This window comes from Pygoscelis adeliae, unplaced genomic scaffold (assembly GCF_000699105.1).
Source record: "Pygoscelis adeliae isolate BGI_AS28 unplaced genomic scaffold, ASM69910v1 Scaffold27, whole genome shotgun sequence".
Classification (NCBI taxonomy): domain Eukaryota; kingdom Metazoa; phylum Chordata; class Aves; order Sphenisciformes; family Spheniscidae; genus Pygoscelis; species Pygoscelis adeliae.
This window is the reverse complement of record NW_008825410.1, coordinates 9,410,803-9,436,967: the sequence shown is the minus strand read 5'-3', so window position 1 is coordinate 9,436,967 and position 26,165 is coordinate 9,410,803. Positions and strand designations below refer to the sequence as shown.

Sequence of the window (26,165 nt, the reverse complement as noted above, 5' to 3'; positions counted from 1 at the left end):
ATTCCAGTGGGACTTATGGATGGGATATAATTCAGCTATGTTTTGTATTGTTCTTGGAAAAGTTTCAAGCTGTCTTTAGAACGTTATCTATTTTGCTCTGGTTGGAGATAGCAAAGCTGAACTTACACTGATAGTGTAAGACGGGATGCCATTCAGAGGGACCTGGACAAGCTTGAGAAGTGGGCCGGCGTGAACCTCATGAGGTTTAACAAGGCCAAGTGCAAGGTCCTGTGCCTGGGTCGGGGCAACCCCCAGTATCAATACAGGCTGGGGGATGAAGGGATTGAGAGCAGCCCTGCCGAGAAGGACTTGGAGGTACTGGGGGATGAAAAGCTGGACATGAGCCAGCAATGTGTGCTCGCAGCCCAGAAGGCCAATTGTATCCTGGGCTGCATGAAAAGCAGTATGGCCAGCAGGTCGAGGGAGGTGATTCTGCCCCTCTACTCTGCTCTGGTGAGACCCCACCTGGAGTACTGTGTCCAGCTCTGGAGCCCTCAGCACAGGAAAGACACAGACCTGTTAGAGCGGGCCAGAGGAGTGCCATGAAAATGATCAGGGGGATGGAACAGCTCTCCTCTGAAGAAAGGCTGAGAGAGTTGGGGCTGTTCAGCCTGGAGAAGAAAAGGCTCTGGGGACACCTTATTGCAGCCTATCAATACTTAAAGGGGGCTTGTAAAAAAGATGGCGGCAGACTTTTTAGCAGGGCCTGTTGCGACAGTCAAGGGGGAATGGCTTTAAACTAAAGGGGGGTAGATTTAGACTAGATCTAAGGAAGAAATTTTTTACGCTGAGGGTGGTGAAGCACTGGCACAGGTTGCCCAGAGAGGTGGTGGATGCCCCATCCCTGGAAACATTCAAGGTCAGGTTGGACGGGGCTCTGAGCAACCTGATCTAGTTGACGATGTCCCTGCCCATGGCAGGGGGGTTGGACTAGATGACCTTTAGAGGTTCCCTTCCAACCCAAACTATTCTATGATTCTATGATTATTTCCTCTGGAAGGTGAAGGGCACACTTCAGAAGACTTGCTAGAAATAACTATGTCCTGTAAGATTAGTCATGAGATCACTTTTAAGTCTAGGTCTCCTACTCTTTACCAATAGTTGTTTGTTTGGTCCATTAAGAATTTATTCTTATCTGTTTACACAATCAACTTGGAGATCTGTTGTTTACTAATGTAAACTCCTTAAATTATTTATGGTTCTAAGAAACAGATTCTGATTGCCAACTTTTGTTTTTTGAGCTGTGGGGAATTTGAATGATTAAGTCTCTCCTGCTTGTTCCTCTTTGCAAATACTTCTTGAAAGTGTTGGGGTTACTCAGAAATGTACAGAGTTTAACTACTGAATTTATTTCATTAATACAAAATAATGCATCAAAAGATAGTCTTTATGATGGCAGTGCATCATAGTGCTTTAGTTTGAGTCAATAAATCTAAAGTTGACTTTAAAAATGTGTAGTGAAAGCCATTTGCATGATAGATGTATCTAAGAATTCACAATACTGTGTCTAATATTTTAGTGTAAAATGTCAGTTTCTGTGTGGTGATTCTTTTTAATGCTTTCTAGTTCATAATTTGCATGCACATTATATAGTACAATATACCAAAACTATTCCTTAATACTTTTGTTTCTGATATGAGAATTGAAAAACATTCTGAGAGCACTTCACAAAATGTAAAGTAGGAAGATCCAAATTGTCTCCAGAATGTTCTGCAGGCAAACTGGAATAGAATAGTTAAGTAGTTATTTGAATTATGTATAAAACATTGTTCCTGAATGGAACCCTTTCCTTTTTTGGATGGCTACTAAAAAAGGTGTTAAACAGTGTAAATGGATTTAATCCCTTTCTTTAAAAAAAAAAAGGGGGGGGGGGCACAAAATACTTGTATAAGAGAATAGTTTGTTCTGTGTCGAATTATAAATAGGAAACTTTCCTTTATATTAAAAGCACTTGAAGAACAACAGTGCTATTCATCATATTTTTGACTTCCAAAGTCCATCCTGCAAATAAGCATTGATTATTATCAAACCATAAGTTGCCTAATACACTTTACACATACATGCTACCCGCATGTGGAAATGAAATCTGAACCCTTCATTGGAAATGCCTCAAGCTATAGTATCTCTTTCATATTCTCTTTTTGTTTTACAACTGCTAAATAGTTTAATATCCATACAAAGGAGTTTAGGCAAAAGCTCCTGATGTCACTACTTTTAAAGAATCATTTTAAATAGTGTTGCTGTTTATGCATTCAGCCAAAATGGGAAATGCTATTGTAAATGCACATAAAGTCAATACTTCTGTGTTTCTTAAAATTCAATATTCTGAAAAATCTTTGAAAGACTTTTGAAGACTTATTTTTTCCTAGCTGTGCGTAGACTTAAAAAGAAAAACTTAAATCTATCACTGCTGATCTTTGGTTTTAAAACTGAAGTAATTTATGCTGCCTGGAGAACACTTTTTTCCAAAATGAATAATGGTTTAAGAAGATTGTGAAACCAAATACCCTTACTCTGCTATTTTGGAATGCAGCCTTATGTCTGCAGTTGCTAACAAATGGAAAAGGAACCACAAAATAAAAACATTTTTCATATAAGAAAGCATAATAAATCACACATTACATGTTTGAGAAGATGACTTTCCTTTCTGCAGAAATAAGAAACTGAGGTTCTTCTCAGTGCTTTCATAGACTGTTCCGCGTGCCCTGAGGTTGGTGGCCCGTCTCTGTGCTGGTTTTGTCTTTTCCCAGCAAATGCATTGTACTGACCAGTATAGATATGCTAATTTCTAGTCTGATATATCCAGTTAGGTTGTATGCTTCTTTTCTTGTGCTGGTATTGGCCAATTTGTTTAAATATCCTTTCGTCTTGTGACATGTAACGTGAGATTTCTAAATCACAGTCATAATCTCTTCATTTTCTGTTTTGTGAGCCTAGTTAAAATAGTCTGTACAAGCCATCTCTTTTGTAGCCCTTCTCTGTACCTGTTCCAGTTTACATTTAATGAATGTGAACAGAGTATTCCTCTATCTCAGATGAGATAATGAATTCGGCTGTTCTGTATCCAATGTTACAAGCATATACTTCCCTCTTGCTTGTGAAAATACTTTTTTCTGGTAGATACTAACTGTGGGTTTCACTGTTTTACAGTATTTGACTCTGGATAACTGATACATTGTACATTTGGTGTCCTGGTTTTGCCTGTATTTAAGTTATATCGATTGAACTATCTGGATTCCTGAATCTTTATGCTGCTGCTGCTTGTGGTTTCAGCAATTCAGACTGACAAACTCAGCACTTACAGATAGCAAGCATTTTTCATCCATATTTCAGATGTCATCTGACTAAATACGTTTAAATTGATTCTGCTAGGAGGTGGTTGGAGCAGAAAGGTGTAAGTCAGTGCTTGCTGTGCTATTGCCCACTTTTCACATGATGTGGTGGTTATGACGTTTCCTCAGCAATTTTAAAGAGTGCTAACAGACTTTAGTTTTAAATGGAAGAGAGAGGGAAGTTTTAATTTGTGTTCACAGATTTGCCACCTTGTTTTGTCCAAGAAGCTCCAAACAACTAATGTACCTTAGGACTCAAGAAGGAAAAAAAAAAGCGAACCTGACAAAGACAGTGTGTTGGCTTAATACATTGGTTTTGCTGAGAATACAGATGTACCCTTCAGTCAGATTTCTGTTTTACTCTTGTTTGCTAAGACTCTAATGGAAATCAGTGTTTATTTCTGTTGTGTAAAGTAATTTGACAGAATAGCTGAGTGTGGGAGTTTTTGAATGATTTTGGTCTATGGAAGTTAATGGATCAGCTTTTTAACAATAATTGAAAATCTTTTCCAAAAGTTCATGTACGGTGTTTTTTTCCTATTTCTTTCAGTGACAGCATATTGGAGCTTAGTGTTATGCCAAAAGACGAGGACATCCTTCAGTTGGTATGTTTATGAAGCTTATATTCAGACAGTATGTTGACTAAAGAAAAATGTCTTGCAGTTGGTTACAAACTCTTTGAACTGTGCTACCAGCAAATAATTAAAGTTAACATTTATCTCTCTGTCACTCCTTAGATATTTTCCTACTTGCTTGCTATCGCTGAAATTTCAAAGGAATCCAAATATAGGGGGAGAATACCTTCTTCACATGATACTTCTAGCATCTTGTTTAAAAAAAAAAATAATCTTATAATGAAAATAGAAACGCTGTTCTATTTTGGATTAGTTTCCTTATGTTAGAATTTATGAATTGGATTGCTTTCACTAGGTTGTCTAATTCTAAAGAAGTTGGGAATCATTACTAAATTTGAATTAAAAAACTAGCATATGGCGCTTAAAATCAGCTTTCATTACTAATTGTCAATGGATTTCCAGGAAAGAAGCAAGGTGATGAATTTGCTGAAGGTTATTACAAATTTTTTAATTGTAACTGCTGTAAATATTTTGTTACACTAGTGCTCCTATGTTCTCAATTTGAACTGAGGTCCTGCATATATAGTGAGATAATTCATCTCCCATTTAGTGTCTCTAAGTCCAGCAGAGCTGTGAATAAAATATTGTGTAAGTTCATATTGTGAAGAATTAGAAAAACACCTGATGTATTGATATGCTCTAGTTTATTTTTAATTGGAAGTAGAGGAAATGAGAAGACGACAAGCAGGGAGTAGACTTTCAAGGTTAGTAGTTGGAAAACTGTATTTTTCTAATCCACATATAAATAGTAAGACTTGACTTTAAATAACAGTAAAGAAAAACCTGTGGGTTTCAGTAGCTGTTTTCCAGTATTAAAGGACAAATTCATGGGTAAAGAAAAAAAAACAAGAAACTCTGTTTTGAGCTGAAGGTGAGGATAGAGGCTAGTATAGGAACTCAGCCAGTTAGGCCAACAAGCCAGGATTATTAGAATAGAAGTGATATTTTGAGAACATTTGATAAAGAAATATTTCAGTAATCCAGTACAGAAAATGTTAGGGGCAGGGGGGTGAGTTTTGATTGCATGAATAAGTGGGAGGGAAAAACTGGGTGGGTGGTTTGTTTGTTTGTTTTTCAACTGGAACTGTAAATATGTAGAAATGCAGGAATGGTTCTAACTTTTAAATTATCTGAATGGCCATATGCACGTAATGCAGTCTTGTAGCCATAACAGTCTAAGGATCTGGGCAAGGCAAGATTTGTAGGTTTAAAGTTAAACCTTTGTATTTGGCTGGGCGAGAAGCTCTTAGGCACATCTTCCCTCCGCTGATGAAACATGAAGCGCAAGCTTCAGGTGGAGCATAGATGAAAAACGATTGATTGGAATTTAACTTGTTATATCAACGAGTGAGATAATGGGGGCAGAGGAAGAAAGAGAGACCTTGCTTTTGGGCTAGAGAAGGATATTAGTAAAAAGAAAATAAGGTCATTCTCCCGGAGGAGATTCAGCAGTAAAGGAAAGAGGGAAAAAAAAAAATCTGCCTGTGGGAGTTCTAGAAAAAAAATGGAGATATGTGTGGGAATAATTTCCAGGTGTCATTAAAAAAAAGTTTCTTTTGAGTTGTAAGATGTGGTGGAGTTGTGAATTTTGTATTCCAGGCTCCTCTTCTGAAGATAGAAAGAGGATTAGGTTTAAGAGGTAGAGTTGTCATTTTGCAAAAAATGCTTTGTGTTGCCTCTATAGCTTGTATGAGTTCCTTCTGACAGTTGTTTGTTTGCTGTTGTGTTGGGTTGGTACGTGATTATGATACAACGTGGAGGGTTTATGCTCCTGTTTGCTATGACACATTTGTTTGGGTAAAAGTGGGCTTGTCTTGAGGACTATCAGTTCCACATAGCATCTGCCAGAGGAAAACCATGAAGAGATGGATGTTTTCTGTGGTCTGCGATACAGAGCATTGAGTGTACTCAGGCCTATTGGAAAAGACTTCTGATAGCTGCAGTTGTTCATGTGGTTCTGTCACGGTCTGTATTTTGGTATATATGTTTTCAGGTGTTAATCTTTGATGGCAGAGTTGCAACATGTGAAGATACAGATGGTAGAAATGAATTGCATCATATAACAGAAGTCATCAGTTGTGGCCTGTAGTTTTCTCCCTCTTAGACCACCACAGAGGAGGAAAAATCTTACCACTTCTAAAATAACAATTAGCAGTCTTCTGAGACACAGTGCACCACTGTAACTTCAGTCAAATGAAAAATCTATGCAATTCCTCTGAAGATGGTGATTATTAATCTTCAGCCTTTAGATGTTAGGATCTACTGTTCTCATTACAAGATTTGGTAAAGAACTTTGCTCTACTCAAAGCTGAATACTCATGTTTAAAATATTTTCAGACTAACAGCATAGAATGTTGTTCCTTTCACTCCCCGTGAAAAGACAGTAACGTTTTGTTTTCAGCTGAGAAACTGCATACTTTTTTGGTTTTATTTTTCTATTTTTATCTTTGTGATTAATGCTGTATTAGCTTTCGTGGAAATCTTCTGTCTAAATAAAATATAAACCTCAGAGCGAATTCTTATTCCTGAATTAAGTACAGCTCATATAAGTAAGTGATAACAATAATCTCTGTAGTGGTAGTGTCAGTATAAGTGTAAAGTGAACAATAAATGGTAAGGTACAGTGCCCTTATTGAGGAAAAACACTTTTGTCACTGAAGCTGTTATTTAAGTTATTATAGTATGTTAAAGAATTGAGTTTTTTTCCTTTGACATACATCATAAATTTCACTGTAAATATCTTCAGATGGTATCACTCATTGTAAACTGTTGATGTTAAATACTGGTATGCTGTAAAAATGGAAAAATTCAAAGCACTACTGGATATTGTAGTAGGAGCTAATGAAAGGTTTATCTAGTGCAATGAGGATGAAATAGTTTCATTATATTCAGGAATGATGCTGGTTGTGATATGTTTTACAGTACTTGGCAGTCTACTCCATGTGGTGATGACTGATTGCTAGGTTAACCACATAAAGAGCACAGTTGCTTGTTTCTATCCTTAGTTTGCTATTTATAAACCTTGAGTTTAGTCTTCAGAAATATCCATATATGTCTGTGAGCCTCTTGGTATATTGAATTTCCTGAAGACAGGGCTTTAAATCCATTCATCAATAGTAACAATGAAGTGGTCCAATCCACAGGTCATCACCCTGTGTGGCATGTGCACACTCCTTACTTGGAAGGGAATTACATGTGAAAACCTGCCATTAGTGAAGTCGGTGTCAGTTGTGTTAGTTCACTGGCATGGTCTTGAAAAATGTCACTTTGGGGATGGGGGAAAGGATATTTAAAACATCTCTCTCCATGACAAAAACTTGAACTCTTGACAGCTACAAATGTGTTGGGTTTTTTTCATGCTCCTCCTCAAATCTGAGATCAGTTTACTTAAAATAATCTCTTGATAATCTTGAAACATTTGTAGGTAGTAACCATTTTGAGACCATGAGTAGGATTATTATTATTTTATCGTACTCTCCTCAGTGTTTCAAATGTGATGTACCTATACAATTTCTGTAGCATTCTCAACCTTTTTTGACAGAATTTTGGCATCTTGTAGGTTTTAGTACCACTGACTTCATACAAACAGGAAGACGCATTTAGGTCGACTACAAATAGTTCCTTTTCTCAAGTGTATTTGATGGAATTGTTGCTGTTTTGTAGCCTTTCGATAACAAATTTAATATGAGTTTTTCAAATTGTGACACTTTTCAGTTGTTCAAAAGCTTTTTGTGCTACACAGAAAATACTGAATGTAAAGGTGCTCCCTAGAGAGAGAAAACTGAAATTGCTAAGCCCACTTACAGGTCAGCCTTATTATGACTCTTGTCAATAGACTTTGCAGTGTCTAACGTGTATGTGTTAGGGTGTCCTTAGTATGCACGATTTGTGGACCATTTTTTCAAGGTAAGTTCATGTTGGAATCTGCTTGTTTGCTAATCATTCCTTGTGTATGTAAGGAACAATACAGCTTACAAGTCACTGAATTCTTAAGTATCAGGCACTTGAAAATATCACTCTCTTAAAAATTGGATCTTCAATATGATCTACATTGGAGCTGTTCATCTGGAAGATTATTTGTAATGTAGCATATTAATGTTTATATATAGGGTTTATTATATGTAAATATATGTAGATATTTGTAACTATGTGTATCTACTTTGTGTATATGTATATAAACACACACGCTATAGGTAGGTTATCCTGATTTTCGTCTTTCATTTTCTGGCACTTCCCTCACTACCCACTCAAAAGTTCATCTTTCATAACTTTTATCCTACCTCCAGCAGTTTCATTTCAAATAAGTTTTAAAAAAACATTTCTTCACAGGAAGTGCCCCAAAAGGTAGCAGGTTACTTCTAGTCCTAGGTGTTGTCACCATTAAATTTTAGTAGCGTACAAGTCTGTTGAAACATGCCTTAGTGTTCCAGAAAGATCTCTGTAGTTTAATTTACAAAAAGATTTTATTGGGCATTCTGTGAATAATGGTAAATGTGGAAATAAAAGGGACTTTTTATTACTATATGTTTTTGATATGTTTAGTTCCCTCTTGCATATCTTTGAATTTACATCTTGGTCTGTTATTTTAAGGACAGATTATTGAAACTGCGTATTGATAACTGAAAGTTGACCACGTTTGAACAGAAATGTTTCTTTTGTCATAGATAGTAGGGGAACAAAAAAAATCCTAGATGGGAATGACCAGGAAAGTGAGTGAAAGGCAATTGAAGCATGTCTTTTCTTTTTTTCCACTTTCTAGTCAGGTGATATGGAAGTTTGCAGTATATTGGGAGATCTGGGCAGAAGAGGAGAGTTTGCTGCTTTGCCATTTCTGATACTTAAAATTTTTGTGGAATTTGGCAGCTGTCAAGGCCTTGTAGTACCCCGAAATTGCCAGTGATGCACCTGTATTAAAAGATAAGAAAAAAGAAAAATAACTTACGTAAGGAAATTTATTCTAGAGTTTTATATGTCCCAGTAACCTCATGCCTCTGACTACAGGTCTGCCCACAGTCAACTTTAACAATATTGTCTTTTTTTTTTTTTCCCCTGAGACCATCCAGTTGCATCAGACCTAATGGAGCAATGGGACTGTTTCATTGGCAAACTAAAATATTTTCATTTGCTTTACTTTTAAGAAGTAGAGGTGTCTTCATAAGTAGCTGTATTTAGTCCAGAGTTTTGGAGTATTTGTTTACTTTCAGATTTTGTACTGATGCAGTTACTGATGTGTGCAGAGGTTAATATGAAAGCTCAGGCCCCAAGTACAATGGAAGGAGGGGTGTGGTGTGGAGACATAGTGACCTAGGAGAAGAGGCTTAAACTTTGTTATCTAACATTGCATATGTTAGAAAATACCAATTGCATCAACTCTCCTCACCTCAATTTAGACTAATGTTTACAAGAAAGTCTCTTGCACAGCTTGTATTTGGAAATTAAATTCATTGGGCATAAGGCATTAAATTCTATATACTAAAATTTCACTGCCATTGGGAAGAAAGGGTGTGCGGGTTTTTTTCCCAAATAACGTTATCTGACCGTAGTGTTTGCTGGGTGTCTCAGAGTAAAATGAAACCACTTGAGCTGTATTACTAACATTCTTGCCAGAGCAAACTGTAACTGGAAAATGTTTCCTTTTAAGACTGCTGAAAACCTTTTGTGGTGTGTAGTTCCCGTACTCATGCTAAATGTGAGAATAACTTAGGACCGGGGAAGAGAAGAATTTATTAGTAAAGAAACACAATCTGAAGCCAAACTGGTTGGAGAAGGAAGGAAGAATGCTTCAAGCTCAGTCTTGCAAGGTGCTGGGCACACTAGCTTCTGATTCATCAAAACGCTTATCTCCGATTTTGTAAGTAGTTTGGTTGAAATCAGTGTTGTTATTCATCCGTTAGTGAAGCGTGGTGAAGCATACTCATCCTCAGTGAAGCATATGCCTACGTGCTTTTATGGATTTAGACTAAGGGGTGTAGGACATGGTTGGCTCAAGCTCTTGAAAGTACAAGGTTTCACCATGATTCTTACTAAGAGGAATCCTTGTACATCGGCTGTCATTATTCTAACATCAAGTGGCATAAAATGAAGTGGGGGAAAAATGCGGGCAAAACCCTTCAGCTGAATTTGAAGGTTAATAAAATATCTTGCAGAATGCTTTATTTCCTTAAATTTTATTTTGCATATCATACAGCATGAATGTATTACCTTACCAGTTAAACCCTTAATGTGCTAATGGTTATACAAATTCGCAGTATGAAATTAATTCTTTGCCATAGGAGTTTGCAAACTTGGTGAAACAAAACCAGATTGCAAGATAGGGAAGAAATTGTACCCAGTAACTGGAAACACGCTGAGTTCTTACTGTAAGTGCAGCAGTTTTCTTCTAGTAATTGTTGCAGAGCTGTTATCCGTCAAAGCTGTTAATGTAACTCTAAATTGTTGTATTCGTATGGTAAGCTTTCCATAACTGCCATTGTTTTGAGAAAGTGGGAAAGAGCTTGTAAAACATCAAGACTAATTTTTTTTGATCATGTCGGAACTTCTGAATAACTGCCGAGTGCCCAGCTCCTGTAGGAATTTGAGCGGCTTGGCTGGTGTCTGAATCAGGAACATCACTGATCTGGATGTTTTAAAAAAAAAAATTTTTTTTAAGTTGGAAAGCTTTTTTATTTTTAAGGCTTTCTAGAGACTTAAATTTAAGTCATACCCTAATGGCTTTTTTATGAGCATATCCTCTATTGTAATCACTTAGGGATTAAGGTAGTATTTCCACATACTATACCATTTGAAGGACCTAAAGGGAGAAGAGAATAATATTCAAACTGTGTTTTATATATGGTTGCAAAATATGTGAAGTATCAAAATAGTGTATAAATGCTAATAAGTGTATTGGTGTACTTCACATTTTTTAGTCTCTAAACCTCTTCTAAAAATTTAACCATCACCTTCTGGTTAAAGCAATTAAAATATTTCATAGTAAAAAGGCTGATAGTGCGTCATTCAGCGTTTGGAACGGATAAGCATTCAGCATTACTTGGAACGGATCTGTGCATTTCTTTGTAAGTTGCAATATTTCTCTGTAGGCCTGTAATCAGAATTATGAAAAAAAGATATTTAATATTCCTTTGTGGAAATGCCACAGCCCCTATTTAGAAATTTCTTCTTTCTTGGAAGAAAGTTCAGCTTTGTTTCAGTGATTTCTTGGGAGGTGGGTGGAATGAGGTTCAAAGGAGAAACTACACTTTCCATCATCAAAACCTTTTTTCCAGTAACTCTCTTACTGAGAACTGGCAGTCTGTCTGTCCGGATATACCTGCAATTATTGAAACATACTCTTTATTGGGGGGAGGGAGGAGAAAGCCTAGCTGATTTTATTTTGGACCCTGTGAGAATGCTGTCTTTTGAAGATGATGTTTTAGTATCTGTGATAAATTTTGTCAAGAGCTGAGAACTGATTTTTATACTCATTTGTAGTCTTCAGCTACGATCAGATCACACCAGTTTTGGAATTTAGCCTTTCTGCTGTCAAAGTCAATGAAGCATTGTTTGCCATGGGCATGTTTTACAAAAACATAAATGCAGTGTATTTTATATTGGTGTAACGTCTGCGTATCCCAGGTTTTGAACTGTTTTATCAGCTGTATAAAGTAATAATTGTTTTCTGATTGGGGGGGATGATTGTTTTTGTTTGTCTTGCATGCCAGTAGTCTCTTGCTCTGTCTTTTTTCTGGGTCTTCAGCATCTTTTCCAATTTTTTTTTTTTTTAATTCTTACAGCCTATCAAGATCTTAAATACCCACTTATTTAAATATTTAGAAATATTTATCTTTGCATGTTCCTTCCCTCCATTAAATATGCCAGTGGAAACCTGGCTTGATTTTTACTGAGAGTGGAGGAAAAAAATTACAAATCACACGAGTAGAGTGTTTCTGCAGCATCATTCCTCTAATTTCAGATGTACAGCATGAAAGCAGCTGCAGTCAGCTGACAGTTTGTGGTCATGTTCAGATATATGTGGGGAAGGGGCGTGCTGTTTTAAATGCATAATAAAGCCGTTGTTTCGTCACCAGGAAGCAGGGATGGTAGCAGCCCAGGGGAAATGAGAGACAGTAACGTTGCTGTGGTGGAAGGGAAATCTTGTTGCATAGAGCCAGAGCTCTCTGCAGGCAGCTGTAGGGATGCACCAAAGCAAAATGGCACAAATGTATTTTGCTTTCTGTAAGGGTAGAGGATAAATGCGAGGAGCGGATAAAAGCCTGAGATGGACATGCTCACAAGGATGGTGAAGTTATTTTTTGTGCTCTACTGCCCTTTACCTCTGTTGGTACCTTCCAGTGAAATCAGTGTAGTTGTATTTTTAGCTTGCTGTATCCAACATCAATATGACAACATAATTCTGTCTTTACATCTGTAAGCAGCTTTTACTATGTTTTCCTGTTTTCTGCCAGCTGCAGTTTACAAAGGATGTCACAGCACTGGTAAGAAATGTACAGTAGCCATTTCTCTGATGGTTTTGTAAGGCATGTTTTTCTTAATGATTTGTGAGAAGCAAGAATATGAAACAGCAAGCTTGTTGGAAATGAGCTAGATAGTCTGAGCTGAATTTTCTTCATAATGCTAATCTCTTAATTTGTGGTTTACGCCTGTGTTATTTGGTCGGTTTTCTCTCTGTGTGCTTTACTATTTTGCACTTCACTAATGCTCAGTGTAACATTGCAGCAGTATTGTAAATGCCTCGCCCTCCTCTGTACTTTGCTCTGTATTAATTTTATGGCTGCACTTGGGCTTTTATAACCTGTCTAATGTTAAGACAGGGCACATTGATATTCTGGAATTGAGCATGTTATGATTTGGACAGGAAATGCTGTGATACGATACCATGCCTAAGCGTGTAAAAGCCCTGAGAAATCATTTTAATCTTCTGTTGCATTGGCAGGCTCTGCGTTGGCTTTTTATTTCATTATGTTTAAACTGAACGAAGTCATGCTAAAGTTTTTTTCAATAACAGGATATTGTTTAAGTATGCTGTATGCTTCTCGTTGATTTATCATTTTGAATGTTGTGTTAATTTCACAATGATAAATGCTGCTTTTCTAAAATGCTACAGAAACATCGTAAGTGTAATATAACCATTTTTTCTCAGGAGTCAGGCTCTTAAACATAAAGGTGCAAATAAACGCACTAAGGAAATTAATTTGAGGTTTTAGTTTGTGTTTTAATAGTGTGTGGACAGTAGTGGGTATGTATGAATTTTCATACTGTTTGTACCTTGAAGTTAAAAATGTTACATATTATTAATATTTTTGCAGTAAGATTTGTGTGCCATGTACTGGCTGTCTCCTGTACAATGTAAGATGACTTATAGGGTGTTGGCTCACAACAAAGATGTTACTGCTTCCATTTATTCATTTTATGTTTAGTAACAGTAGCTTTTATGTAGAAGACATCTTAGAGGAGAGTGTGTGTGTGTGTACTTTTCGTATGTACTACATGAAGTGAACAGAGTTCTTTTATACACTAAGTGAATAGAGAATTTTCTAGTGCTAGTTGAATTTATTATGCAGCATTTTAACCTGTCGATTGCTGTGAAATTCTGGTTTCCAGCAATGTGAAGCTTAAACGGGAAGAATGTGTGAAGCGTCATGATAAAAAGCAAAATTCAGGGGGAGAAAAATACTGTGTTTTGTGCTCGTGGATTTTGGGAAACCTGCCTCAGTTTCCTACCTGCAGTATTTCCTAGAATTGGTCATCAGTTCAGTTTTTTAGTTATTGAGGGAGGGAATGTATGTAGTGATTTTGCTTGTTCTGTTTCTGCTCACTAAAGGGATGGAATGCTATTTTTATCTTTTTAACTAACATTTTATCTAAAATGATAGTGTGAATTTTGTACTTCTGTTCCCTCCCTTGAAGCTTGATCGTGCAAATGCTAGCTGGGAAACTTTTCCATCTCCTTTACTACTGAATACTCACTTAATCTTCTCTCCACAGGCGTATTCCCAAGATGCCTACCTGAAAGGCAACGAAGCCTACAGTGGTAATGCCCACAACATACCTGAACCACCGCCAATATGTTATCCACGCCTGACATCCACAGCTTCTGTTATGGCACAAACTGGTGACAAGCTATCTTCTGACTTCTCGCTGGGGAAACAGCAAGTCAGTAGACCAGTACGGGCATTGACACAGCCAGAGAGGGCCTACAGAATGGAAATACAAGTGCCTCCATCACCAACAGACATTGCAAAATCAAATACAGCTGTCTGTGTTTGCAATGAAACTGTAAGGACTGTTATTGTGCCTTCTGAGAAGGCTGTAGATTTGCCATCTTGTAGAAATAATCATGCTGGTCCATCACACAGGACAGAGGAAGTAAGATATGGCTTAAAAGATCAAACCAGTCTAAAAGCACGGACCACGTCACCATCTTCTTCAGTGTCCACTGCCATTGTACTTCCCCAGACTCCCATAACAAGGCCAGTTGATCCAACTGGAACACAAAGTAAAGCTTCAAATTATGTAGTATGTCCAGAAGGAATCCCAAGCACTAGACCTCCTGCTCAAGCCACAGACTCACCCTCAGTTTCTACTAATCATTACAGTTCTCCAACATCCCACCAGCATATAGACTGGAAGACCTACAAAACTTACAAAGAGTACATTGATAATAGGCGCATGCACATGTATGGCTCCCGAACAATACAGGAAAGGTTAGATAGTTTAAGAGCAGCTTCTCAGAATACAACTGATTATAATCAAGTGATGCCAAATCGCACTGCTTCACAGGTACGGCGCAGGAGCACCTCTCATGACAGGGTTCCACAGTCTGTTCAGATCCGGCAGAGAAGTGTATCCCAGGAAAGACTTGAAGATCCCGTGTTGATGAAAGAGTGGCCACGAAGTGCTTCGCAAGATACTCTAACTTCACCTTCAGTTAATGCTAGAAATCACAGGGCTCGCTCATGGGATTATCTCAGCAAACAGGGTGAAGTGCTAGAAAATTTTCATTCTGAGAATCTGATTGCAGATACTAATGGAGATAGGAGAAAGACTTACAAGTGGACAGGGTTTACCGAACAAGATGATCGGCGAGGTATTTATGAGAGATCTAGACAGCATGCATTTCATATGTCTCTTCGAGGTCAAAATTTTTCTGTGGCTCCGAGTGCTTATATTTCAGACAACAGGAGAACAGGTAGTAGAGCTTCTCTGCCTGGTTCTCATTTTCAGAAAGTTCCACCAGATATAAAGATGTTACAGCCTTCTCGAGATTTGCAAACTCCTGGGGGAGTTTCAAAACCTACAACTGTTTCACAAGAGAGAGTGTCTCTCACGCCAGCCAGAAGTTCTAAAAGTAGCTCTTTGAAGAACTCTGCTCCCTATGCAGCAAAACCATTGTTTCCCCTTAACCAGGGCCTGGATGCTATTGCCAGCAAAGACCAAAGAACAGTAAATCACTTGCATCAGAGTGGTCTGTTAAACCAACAGTCAAGGATCCGAGCAGAAGGTGCCCCAGATCACAAAACAGAAACTGGTAAAACCATCCATCCCTCCTCTCTGTCTCCAGCTTCTGCCAAACTTGTTCAGCCAACAAGTGAGAGTTCAACTACCTCTGACAACGTAGATGGTTCCATCAGACAAAAGATACATGATTTCGAAAGGGAAGATGTCCATGAGCCTGAAATTCTGCAAACAGATGTTCAGGAAGATGACAAAGACACAGTGGTCATGCGGGACAAGTCGCCTTCTGGCCACCAAACTCCTCAGCCTTTGAGGCATCAGTCCTACATTCTTGCTGTAAATGACCAAGAGGCAGCCTCGGACACTACCTGTTGGTTACCTAACGATGCTCGGAGAGAAGTCCACATAAAAAGAATAGAAGAAAGGAAAGCATCAGGTTCCAGCCCACCTGGTGACTCCTTGGCTTCTATTCCGTTTATTGGTGAGTTAAACTATTCCAGTGTACATCAAATGCTTTCCTCTGCTAAAGATGATGGAGAGCACCATGCCAGGTAGCTGACTGCTGTTCCTGTAAACCCTGAGGCTGAGGGGCATGGAGACTCTTTTCTCATCTAGAGTAATATTAGGTTGGTAAAACTAAAAATATTCTTCAGTGGAGGAAAAAAAATGCTCTGTTTTGCTTGGAGTCCTGGAGGATCAGTGTAAAAAAAAAAAAAAAGTCTACAGTGATTTAATATTTTTCTAGAATTTTCCTTAACACACTGAAGAAGTCTACATTATATAACTGTGTCTGGTTATCACTCCACATAATGCTCTGATGTTATGTATATGGCCAACTAGCATTTGCAGCACCTTTCAAAATATTTTTACTTCTCTAGTATAAAATATATTTGGAATCCAGTGAAGAGAGAATATGGGTGCAAATCCATATAAGGGTGATTTGTGAAAAAAAGTTTGTCAGCTGATTAGGTAAGATGAAAGCTTTCTGCTGTTCTGCTGTTTCAGGTGAAAGGATAGCAATAAAATGAAGTGAATTTGCAAGTAAATATGCTAATGCGGACATGAATTAAAGGGTTTGTGGAAGCAGAATGTGAGAAGGCACAAAGATTTGCCTGTGGTCTGTGACGCAAACAGGGTTGGAATTACAGGGAGCTTATAGCAGGGGGGCTGAGCACTTTGAGATAATTTGGAAGAAAAGAGGAACTCGTGGAAGGATTGTAAGTAGTAGTAGGAAAAAAATAATTCAAAATCCCATTTTGGATATGTGAGGAGTTGGAGTCATCTGCTGAAGAGAGTTTTAATGGCAGAGCATTTCTGTTCTACTCAAGTAGTCAATGCCTGTGTCATCTTTGCCCCGCTGTTGTTGTTGAGTTGGATTTTCTTTTGTTGCGGCTGGTTTAATCCTTTGGAGTCTAGATGTCTGCGGGCCATTTTCTACACGGGTTGATTTATACCTGACTCTGTGTTCTTGAATTTAGTATAAGAAGTATTTAGAAAATACTGAATTTTGATTCTCAAACTCATGTATGTGGAAAAACAACTGTTAATACTCTTCAGGTTTTTTACAGATTAGGTTAAGGGAGTTACAGATACAGATACATTGTTTTAGCATAATTGTCTTCTATTGTGGATCTGCAGCAGTGATTTTTCCCCTAGAATTGTTTGTAATATCTGCTACTAGTTTAAAGTAAATAACCAAAAAATAGTGAAGAAGCTTTTTGTGCATCAAAGAATGGAAATCATACAAAAGATATAATAATTCTGTTCTTTTGACAAGAATTTTGTTAAGATGTACCAAAAATACTTTCTTAGCTAGCAGATGGTTTTTATATTGGGTTTTCCTTATTGAATGGGAGTTATATAGATTTTTTTTTATTACTGAATACTAATTATTTTAATACTGAATTATATTCAGTATAATTTTGGATTCTTCTTTAGACCCTGTTGATCTTTCTTTAAGGATTAGTACAAGTTTGTAAGGCATGTAACTGGTCTTTGTGCAGGGTTTTTTAATTCTATGCCTAAAATCAACGTTGGGCTGTTGACTTAAGTTATGTGCGGTATTTGTACTCACTTGGGAGTGCTCGCTGGAGTTTTCTAATCCCATACAATTTAAATGTCGTGTAAAAGTCAGATCAAGATTGTCAAAATCAAGCCCAACCTTTTCTACACAATCTCCTATCTTGATTTTGACAAAGATTTGCCATGAACTCTTACTCATGCAGCTTGCTTCCAGATTTTAGAGAAAAGTTCAGAGGCCTTAAACGTGGCAATTGTACTGCATTCTGGTAGTAGCTGAGCAGTTCGAAAGAAACAAAGTTGTAAGTCTCCATTGCAGCCTGTTGGCATAGCACCACATGGGATTGTGTGAATTCTTATGAGCTTCTTAGCCTCTTGGACTGAAACTTCCTGAATACTCCAGAAATATTAAAAAGTGGTGCTGCTAGGGCACGGTCTGAACCAACACAGTACTTGTGGCTGTCTTCCTAGCAAGAAATTCTTGAGCTGGTACAGGTGCTGTGGAAAATTTCCACTACAGCTCCAGCTCACTGAAGATGAAATAACCCTCTCTGAACAGGAAGAGCATCAAATGCCATTAAGGGTGGGCATCTTCCAAAGTTAGAATTAATATGCATGATTCTAACTTCGCTTGTTCCGGTATCATTATGCCTAATTACAGCTTCACTTGTTAAAAGCCTTACTTAATCAGGCAGATAAGACCCTAGATCTACTTTGAAACTCAGTTAAAGGCTATTTAACTCTTCTGAAGGAAAATCACTTGGATTTTTCTGTTTTGCGTTTTGATTTGGGTTCTTTCTCCCCCCCCCTTCTGTCTGATGATTGAGAAGGATGTTACTTCAAATAAAGATGTACCTTGGTGTTGGCAACCACTCTGCTTCCCTTATGTTTACATCAACATAATTGTTTTTGTGCAGTATTAGGTTTTATTAGATATGGTTCATTTCATAAATGCACTTATTGAAGTTATTTGTACAGTAGATCTTTGGAGTAGTATAAAAATGTAAATTTGGGGAGAATAAATATCTTCCAAGATTACATATTATTGCCATTTTAAATACTTCGTGGTGTGTTTGTTTTTGTTATCACTTTCTGCTCATTAAAAGTAGTAGATATGGCCAGACCATATTTTGGTAGAAATTCAGCCAAGAACAGTTGGCTTCTGCAGCAATATTTTGTGACTAACCTGCTTTTGCGAATAACACAACATCAGGATGATATTAGAGTATCTGTTTGTAAGTAGCACGGTGCCCTGTGCCACAAACAGAAATCCAAGCAGAGTTTCCACTGAGCTTGCTTACAGCAGATTCTTGCAGGGATTATGGTGGGTTGCTGAAGAACTGCCTTTTGACACTAGTCCTTTCACAAAAGGCTGTTCTGAAACAGTGAGATTAAATTTGGGTTGCATTTGCTAATAGAAATGAGAGATCTGTTCAGAGAAGACCTAGTAGGTAGAGGGAATATCTTTACAGGAGAAATTGATTTATTTGAAAAAATTAGGCAAGATGTTGTGTGCTCATGCTCTTCTTTAGGTAAGCAGATGTTCTTGGGGGATGAGGAAGCTGCTGCTTTTACAGAAAAACATACCCTGGTACTGCAGGCTTCAGTATTTTCCATGTGCTACTAAATGCAGGGTATTGTGGTTAGTTTGGAAAGCTGCTGTTTCTATTTCAGGTCCAAAGAAAAGGCTCTGTTCTTGAAATACTCTCTGTTGTTTCAAAATATACCAGTTAGTCTAATAAAAGGTTATTCCTTTTACCCAGAAACAGTCTCACCTGTTCTCTAGACTAGTGAAAATACCATTATCTCTGTCATTGACTATATTAGCAGTTGTGGTGTTTAATGTACGTTTTTTCAGACTTGTAATTTGTACACAATTTCTCTGTTAGAGAACAGCAAATGATAAATTTCTGACCTGCCGGGTAATTTTGGATGTGTTACTCTGCACTGGGATGGAAATTAGAATGTTACTTAACATTCTTGTAACTGTCGAGAAAAGACTGATTCAAAACATAGTTATTTTAATACATTTCTTAGATATCTAGTGTGCAAGTTTGAGATTTGCAGCTAGCTTGAAACTATTTTTTTCCTTCTTACACCATTTATTGTAGAGTAGAAAGCAATTAAAAAGAAGGATAATCCAACTCCCAGATGGAGTTGACTGGACTACCCATACGAGTGAAATGAAGAAACTGCTTCAATACTTAACCTGATTGCAGTATGTTTAGCTGCCAGTGCAGTTTAGTGCTTTGGCCATTACTACTGGGTGAATGTTCTTTCCAACTTCGCAGTGGGATGCCACATGAAAATTAATTCTAAATGGATATGTTTTAAAATACTTAGCCTAAGTAAACATCATCTTGAAGTTTAAAATTTTTTGCAAATCAAACAAGTTTATAGTCCTCCTATTACAGAGCTTTTCTTTTAGGCATGCAGTAGCATCAGATAAGTACGAAGACTTTTCCTCAGAGGTGTGATCCCATTTTTGAAAATATCTAGTACATCTTTACCCTAGAAAAGAAAAATTTTAGGTCACTTCATTCCACTATTAATTTGTGAATAACTGAGAGAAAATTAGCCAGATAAAAATATTTGACCAGACTTTGATAACTCCAAAGTGTTGTAAAAATTAGATGAGTGTCCTCTCTCTGGCTGAAATTGATACCTAAGGAAAGGTGTAAGAGCAGGACAAGGATATATGATAATGTTGGTACTTTCTATTCTCCAACCATTTGCACTTTACAACATTCCTGAGCCAAATGCGGTTTTAAGTGCTCCATAAATTTCTCCATTCTCTTTTGTACTGCAGCAAAATTTTGCTATCCAATACCTGGTATTGTTTTAAATCAAGATTTGCCAGGAGTTTCACGGCTTTAACTACATGGTATTTATTCCCTTTTTGTGCGTGTGTGGTTTTTTAAAACCTGTCTCTTGCTGGCTGAACTTCTGATACAAATGTTGTAAAAGTGAGCAGCAGACTGCTAATCTTGAGTCACCCTTTCCATGCCACTCATGGTTTCATCTCTCTATTGCTTCTACCCTTAGCGCAGGCAAACAACCATAGTGATTTCTGTGCTAGTAATCAGGCAGACTCTGCTTTTCACCTTGCTTTAAGAGCTGATCTTCATGCTAGTTTTCAAAAACAAAAAGGTTTGTTTTTGTTGTGTTCCAGTATCTATTTTTCCACAAACTTCTGTCATAATAGAAGTATTTGGGTACTTGTTGATTAACAGATAGGATAAATTCTAGTGAATTCTGCTCATCCTTCTTTTTAATTTTTTTTTTGTTACCAAATACTTTTTTTTTTAAAGTAAATTAACTAAGAAATTAGGAGGTAAAACATTCTAAAACACCCATCATCATTAGTTAAACATTTCGGGCATCTTTATTGTACATGTGATGGCATTCTTCTTCTCTAATGCTGGAAGTAGAGGTGTATAGGGTTTACCTTATCAGTACCTACCTTTAAATGATATCATGTACATAACTCCAAGTACTTTTTTTGAAAATGTAATGAGTTTACTCCCTTTTTTTTAGCAAAATATGTGCTATACCTTTCCTCTCCTCCCCCTACATCTTTACACCTCTCTCTGCAGGCTGCTTAGGCTCTGGTACAGAAGACAACAATGTGAACACACACATACTGAATGCAGTTATATTCTTGAAACTAGAAAATAAATTGATAGACTTGCACAACACTATAAAAAGGGTTATGATGGTAGGAATAGAGAAATGTTAGGGGAAACAACCAGAAATATTCTCACATGCAATAAAGAAATAATGGAAATAATGTACTCATTCGGTTTTCTCCTTGTGAGAAGAGATAAGCATCAGGCAGAGAAAAATTCAAAACCTCAAACTTCTGCAGCAGAGGTCGTGGCTTGTCAACCCAAAATGTTAAGGACAAATGGTGGTTGAATCCAGATGGTTGATATGGCATGTTTTAAGGAAACTTCAGTTTTAGCAAAAACTGTTAGCAGTCAAGATGAATGTGAAAATCTTCATCCATTGTGATAATTTTTTCTTCATACAAGTTATTGCCAAGCTATTCCAAACTATGAAAATATAAATGTAACTGCAACAGACATTAGAGCTGACAGATGTTCACTTTTGAGGGACTATTGCTTCCATTATTTTAGCGATAGCATTGGCACAGCTTTTAACATGTCATCAGTGTTTCTAAGATAAGCATCAGTCTTCTATTTTTTTTCTCAGGTTTTACAGTGTGGCCTGCCAAATTGCTATTGCTCCAGGCTGAAGATTTCGGTGTTTCTTATCCCAAGAACAATTTTTAAATCATTGAGGTATTCTGAAGTATAGCAGCCAAAACACAAAATTTCCAATTAATGTTTTAAATACCATTTAAATGCATCTGTAACTCAAAAATGCTTTTTTAAATTAAAACTTAAAATTTGATTTCAATAATTCATAACATCTAGAATAGTTTTAATTGAGTAGAAGCATCAGATTTGTTTGGTAATGGGTAATATTTTCAAAGCATAAATCATCCTTATACCATTATAACTTAAAATAATAATTGCACGTAATAAAGGAATGCTATCAGGGTTCTTGGCCAAAAAAGAAGTATGTTGCGAATTGCACTTTTATGTGGCGGGCTAATACTGTGAACAGGAACCTTTAGAATTGCTTTGTATTAGTTTGTATAGAAAGATAGTTATACAACTATATATAGTTGTATATATACAACTATATTGTTTAACACTGAAATAAGCAACAGACTGTCATAGATAAGGTTTTCGGAATAGTCTCACATAAAGAATAACCTTGGGAAGCCTTTTTCTGTTTTTGTGAAACTCAGTCAGTATAATAAACATATTATTTACATGAGTGCATTAGCAGAGGACTGTATTTGATGATTCAGGAGGCTTGTTCCAGTCCTGTGTCTCTGTGGCTTACTGAAATGAATGTGCTCAGCATGCAGACATGTTTCCATTATATTCTTTTGGCTACAAGAGGATAATTATGTAAAGTAGGTATATGAAGTAGTTCTTCATAAAGACAATCAGTGTTGTCGGTGCTGGAAGTACTTAAAAACTAACAAACAAAAAAAAACCTTTTTAAAGGCTCTTTTTGAAAAATGAGGTAGCGAGTCATGATGAATCCAGGCAATAGTGTATCTTCTTTCTAAATCATGTGTTTTAGGCTTGGAAGTCTTTAATTATTGGAGCTTTTATCCTTGCAGGCTGAAGTATAAGATGCAGAAGCTTGTACTTCAAGATCTGTAACAAAAAGTCACTGCTGTGGGGTATTTATTAATCCTTTGTGCTATCTTGGGTGATAGCAGGGTTAGTTCGATATAGTTTATTTTTGATTGAACAATTCTTTTTTTTTTTTTAATTGGTTATTTCTGGCCTTCTCACTATGCAGGTGAAATTGTATACATGGTCTTTTTATTTGATTGTCTTCCTGATAGGCTTTTAGGAAAAATGGTCTATATTAGTATGTCTGCGTTTACCTTAAATTCAGCTTCTTTTGAGGTTTCTTGGAGGTGAGGAGCCTGAGACCTTTTTTAAACTTCCTTGCCTGTGTGTGGATGAAGATTCTCTTCCTACCTCCAGTATCCTTTCTGCCCTCTCCTTTCTTCCTGCATTCTTCTCACTGGTGCCTCTTCCTTGCAGTCTCTGTCCCCTGCTCTGCTCTCCTCTCCCTTGCTCCGCTTGTGCCTGTGCCTCAGCAGCCTTTGCTTGACCCCTCGTGTCCTGCCTGCCACCGAGGTGAAGGGAGGGAGATCTGGTCCACGCGGCTGTACTGTAAGGGAAATGCTGCCTATAGCAAGCTGGAGCAAACCTAAGCTGAGAGGCACAGAGGAGATATTAGACGTAGGACAAGATTTTAAAGCTTTCGTGTACTGTATTTAAGAAGAATACTTTGGAGCAAGGTAGTGTTGTGCGTTGCAGAGCCTGTCGTCGTATCGTGTACTATGGAGTGCTTGGATTGGCCGAGGATGTGGCATGCAAAACGGTTGTTGGCAGAGGGCTGGAAGTAAGGGAGTGTCTCTGAAGCCAGTCTTGCTGCAGGGTCTGTTCATGTCACTGGTGTGTGTTGTCTGTCCTTCAGTAAAAAAAAGATTTTATTTTTTTTTAATTCTTCTAATGAGTGCTTGATATTTTTGTGTCTTGCTTTCTGCCATAAGCAAATGAACTTGCCATGTAAGATTCATTCTTAAATTACACCCCAAAAGCCATAACCTGTTGTTTGAGAGAATTACTGAAGAAATAGAGAGGCAATGGTTAAAATACTTATTGTAATGGCTGTCAGGTAGATGCCATCTCAGTATATAGAAACCTTCATATCTGTGCCTCCGTTGAATGAAGACAGTGTTTTTAATGAGTCTTTTAACCCTTTGCTTTGGAGACAGAAAGCAGTATGAGTTACCTCCCTGTAGCCTTCTGCAGAAGGCTGAGCTTTTTAAGAGCAATCTCTGTTACAATTGCACAAGATCTATGAGTAACCAAAATTGCATTAAGTACTACAGGGGCATCTTTAAACACATACCTAATCCAAGAATTGGATATGGTTTTCAGAAAGCCAATAATATTAAGTACAGTTATCCTCTTCAGTGTATGCAGTTTGGGAAATTGTATGTTGAGTGGTTTTTATGTCTGGGGGTGCACGCTGTCTCAACATTCTTCACATGAAAAGCAATTTAAAGCTGTTGTAAGTGTGTGTTACTGCACAGCTATTACATTTTTATGATTTGAATCTTTAAATCAGATAATAAGGTCTTTGATAAAATACATACTTGTTGAATTAAGGTTTGTAGCCACATATAGAGGCTACATATAGGTATCACAAATACAGGTTTATAGCCACATATAGAATGGGAAGGCCAACAAGGCAGATATCCTGCTGGGAGTCTGTTATGGACCACCCAACCAGGATGAAGAGGTGGATGAAGCATTCTGCAAGTGGCTGGCAGAAGTCTCACAATCGCTAGCCCTTGTCCTCGTGGGGGATTTCAACTTCCCGGACGTCTGCTGGAAATACAACACGGCAGAGAGGAAACAGTCTAGGAGGTTCCTGGAGTGTGTGGAAGACAACTTCCTGACACAGCTGGTAAGTGAGCCTACCAGGGGAGGTGCCTCGCTCGACCTGCTGTTTACAAACAGAGAAGGACTGGTGGGAGATGTGGTGGTCGGAGGCCGTCTTGGGCTTAGCGACCATGAAATGGTAGAATTCTCAATTCTCCGTGAAGTAAGGAGGGGAGGCAGCAAAATTGCTACCATGGACTTCCGGAGGGCGGACTTTGGCCTGTTCAGGACGCTGGTTGAGAGAGTCCCTTGGGAGACCATCCTGAAGGGCAAAGGGGTCCAGGAAGGCTGGACGATCTTCAAGAAGGAAGTCTTAAAGGCGCAGGAGCAGGCTGTCCCTGTACGCCGCAAGAAGAACGGGCGGAGAAGACGACCGGCCTGACTGAACGGGGAGCTTTTGCTGGGACTCAGGAAAAAAAGGAGAGTTTATCACTTGTGGAAGAAGGGGCAGGCGACTCAAGAAGAGTACAGGGATCTCGTTAGGTCGTGCAGAGAGGAAATGAGAAAGGCAAAAGCCCAGCTAGAACGCAACCTGGCCGCTGTCGTTAAAGACAACAAAAAAAGTTTTTACAAATACATTAATGACAAGAAGAGAGCCAGGGAGAATCTCCATCCTTTATTGGATGCGGGGGGGAACATTGTCACCGAGGATGAGGAAAAGGCTGAGGTACTTAATGCCTTCTTTGCCTCAGTCTTTAGCAATCAGACTAGTTACCCTCAGGGTACTCGGCGCCCTGAGCTGGAAAACAGGGATGGCGAGCAGGATGAACCCCCCATAATCCAAGAGGAAGCGGTCAACGACCTGCTACGTCATCTGGATACTCACAAGTCTATGGGGCCGGATGGGATCCACCCGAGAGTGCTGAGAGAGCTGGCGGAGGAGCTAGCCAAGCTGCTCTCCATCATCTATCAGCAGTCCTGGTTAACGGGGGAGGTCCCGGACGACTGGAGGCTGGCCAATGTGACGCCCATCTACAAGAAGGGCCGGAAGGAGGATCCGGGGAACTACAGGCCTGTTAGCCTGACCTCAGTGCCGGGGAAGATCATGGAGCGGATCATCTTGAGGGCGCTCACAAGGCAGGTGCGGGACAACCAGGGCATCAGGCCCAGCCAGCACGGGTTTATGGAAGGCAGGTCCTGCTTGACCAACCTGATCTCCTTCTATGACCAGGTGACCCGCCTAGTGGACAAGGGAAAGGCTGTGGATGTGGTCTACCTGGACTTCAGTAAGGCCTTTGACACCGTCTCCCACAGCATTCTCCTGGAGAAGCTGGCGGCTCACAGCTTAGACAGGTGGACTCTGCGCTGGGTCAAAAACTGGCTGGACGGCCGGGCCCAGAGAGTTGTGGTAAATGGAGTTCAATCCAGTTGGCGGCCGGTCACGAGCGGTGTTCCCCAGGGCTCAGTATTGGGGCCAGTTCTGTTTAATATCTTTATCAATGATCTGGATGAGGGGATCGAGTGCACCCTCAGTAAGTTTGCAGACGACACCAAGTTGGGCGGCAGTGTTGATCTGCTCGAGGGTAGGAAGGCTCTGCAGAGGGACCTGGACAGGCTGGATCGATGGGCCCAGGCCAACTGTATGAGATTCAACAAGGCCAAGTGCCGGGTCCTGCACTTTGGCCACAACAACCCCATGCAGCGCTACAGGCTTGGGGAAGAGTGGCTGGAAA

General features: G+C 38.6%; 1 protein-coding gene across 1 annotated transcript in view; it reads left to right on the top strand.

Annotated features, from left to right (window-relative positions):
* ARHGAP21 (Rho GTPase activating protein 21) overlaps positions 1 to 26,165 on the top strand; it is a 75,664-nt gene that overhangs the window by 26,934 nt on the left and 22,565 nt on the right. Inside the window, exons 5-6 of the mRNA XM_009330570.1 lie at positions 3,883 to 3,937; positions 13,952 to 15,902. Of these exons, the coding sequence (XP_009328845.1) occupies positions 3,883 to 3,937; positions 13,952 to 15,902 (2,006 nt within the window). The remainder of the gene's footprint in view (positions 1 to 3,882; positions 3,938 to 13,951; positions 15,903 to 26,165) is intronic.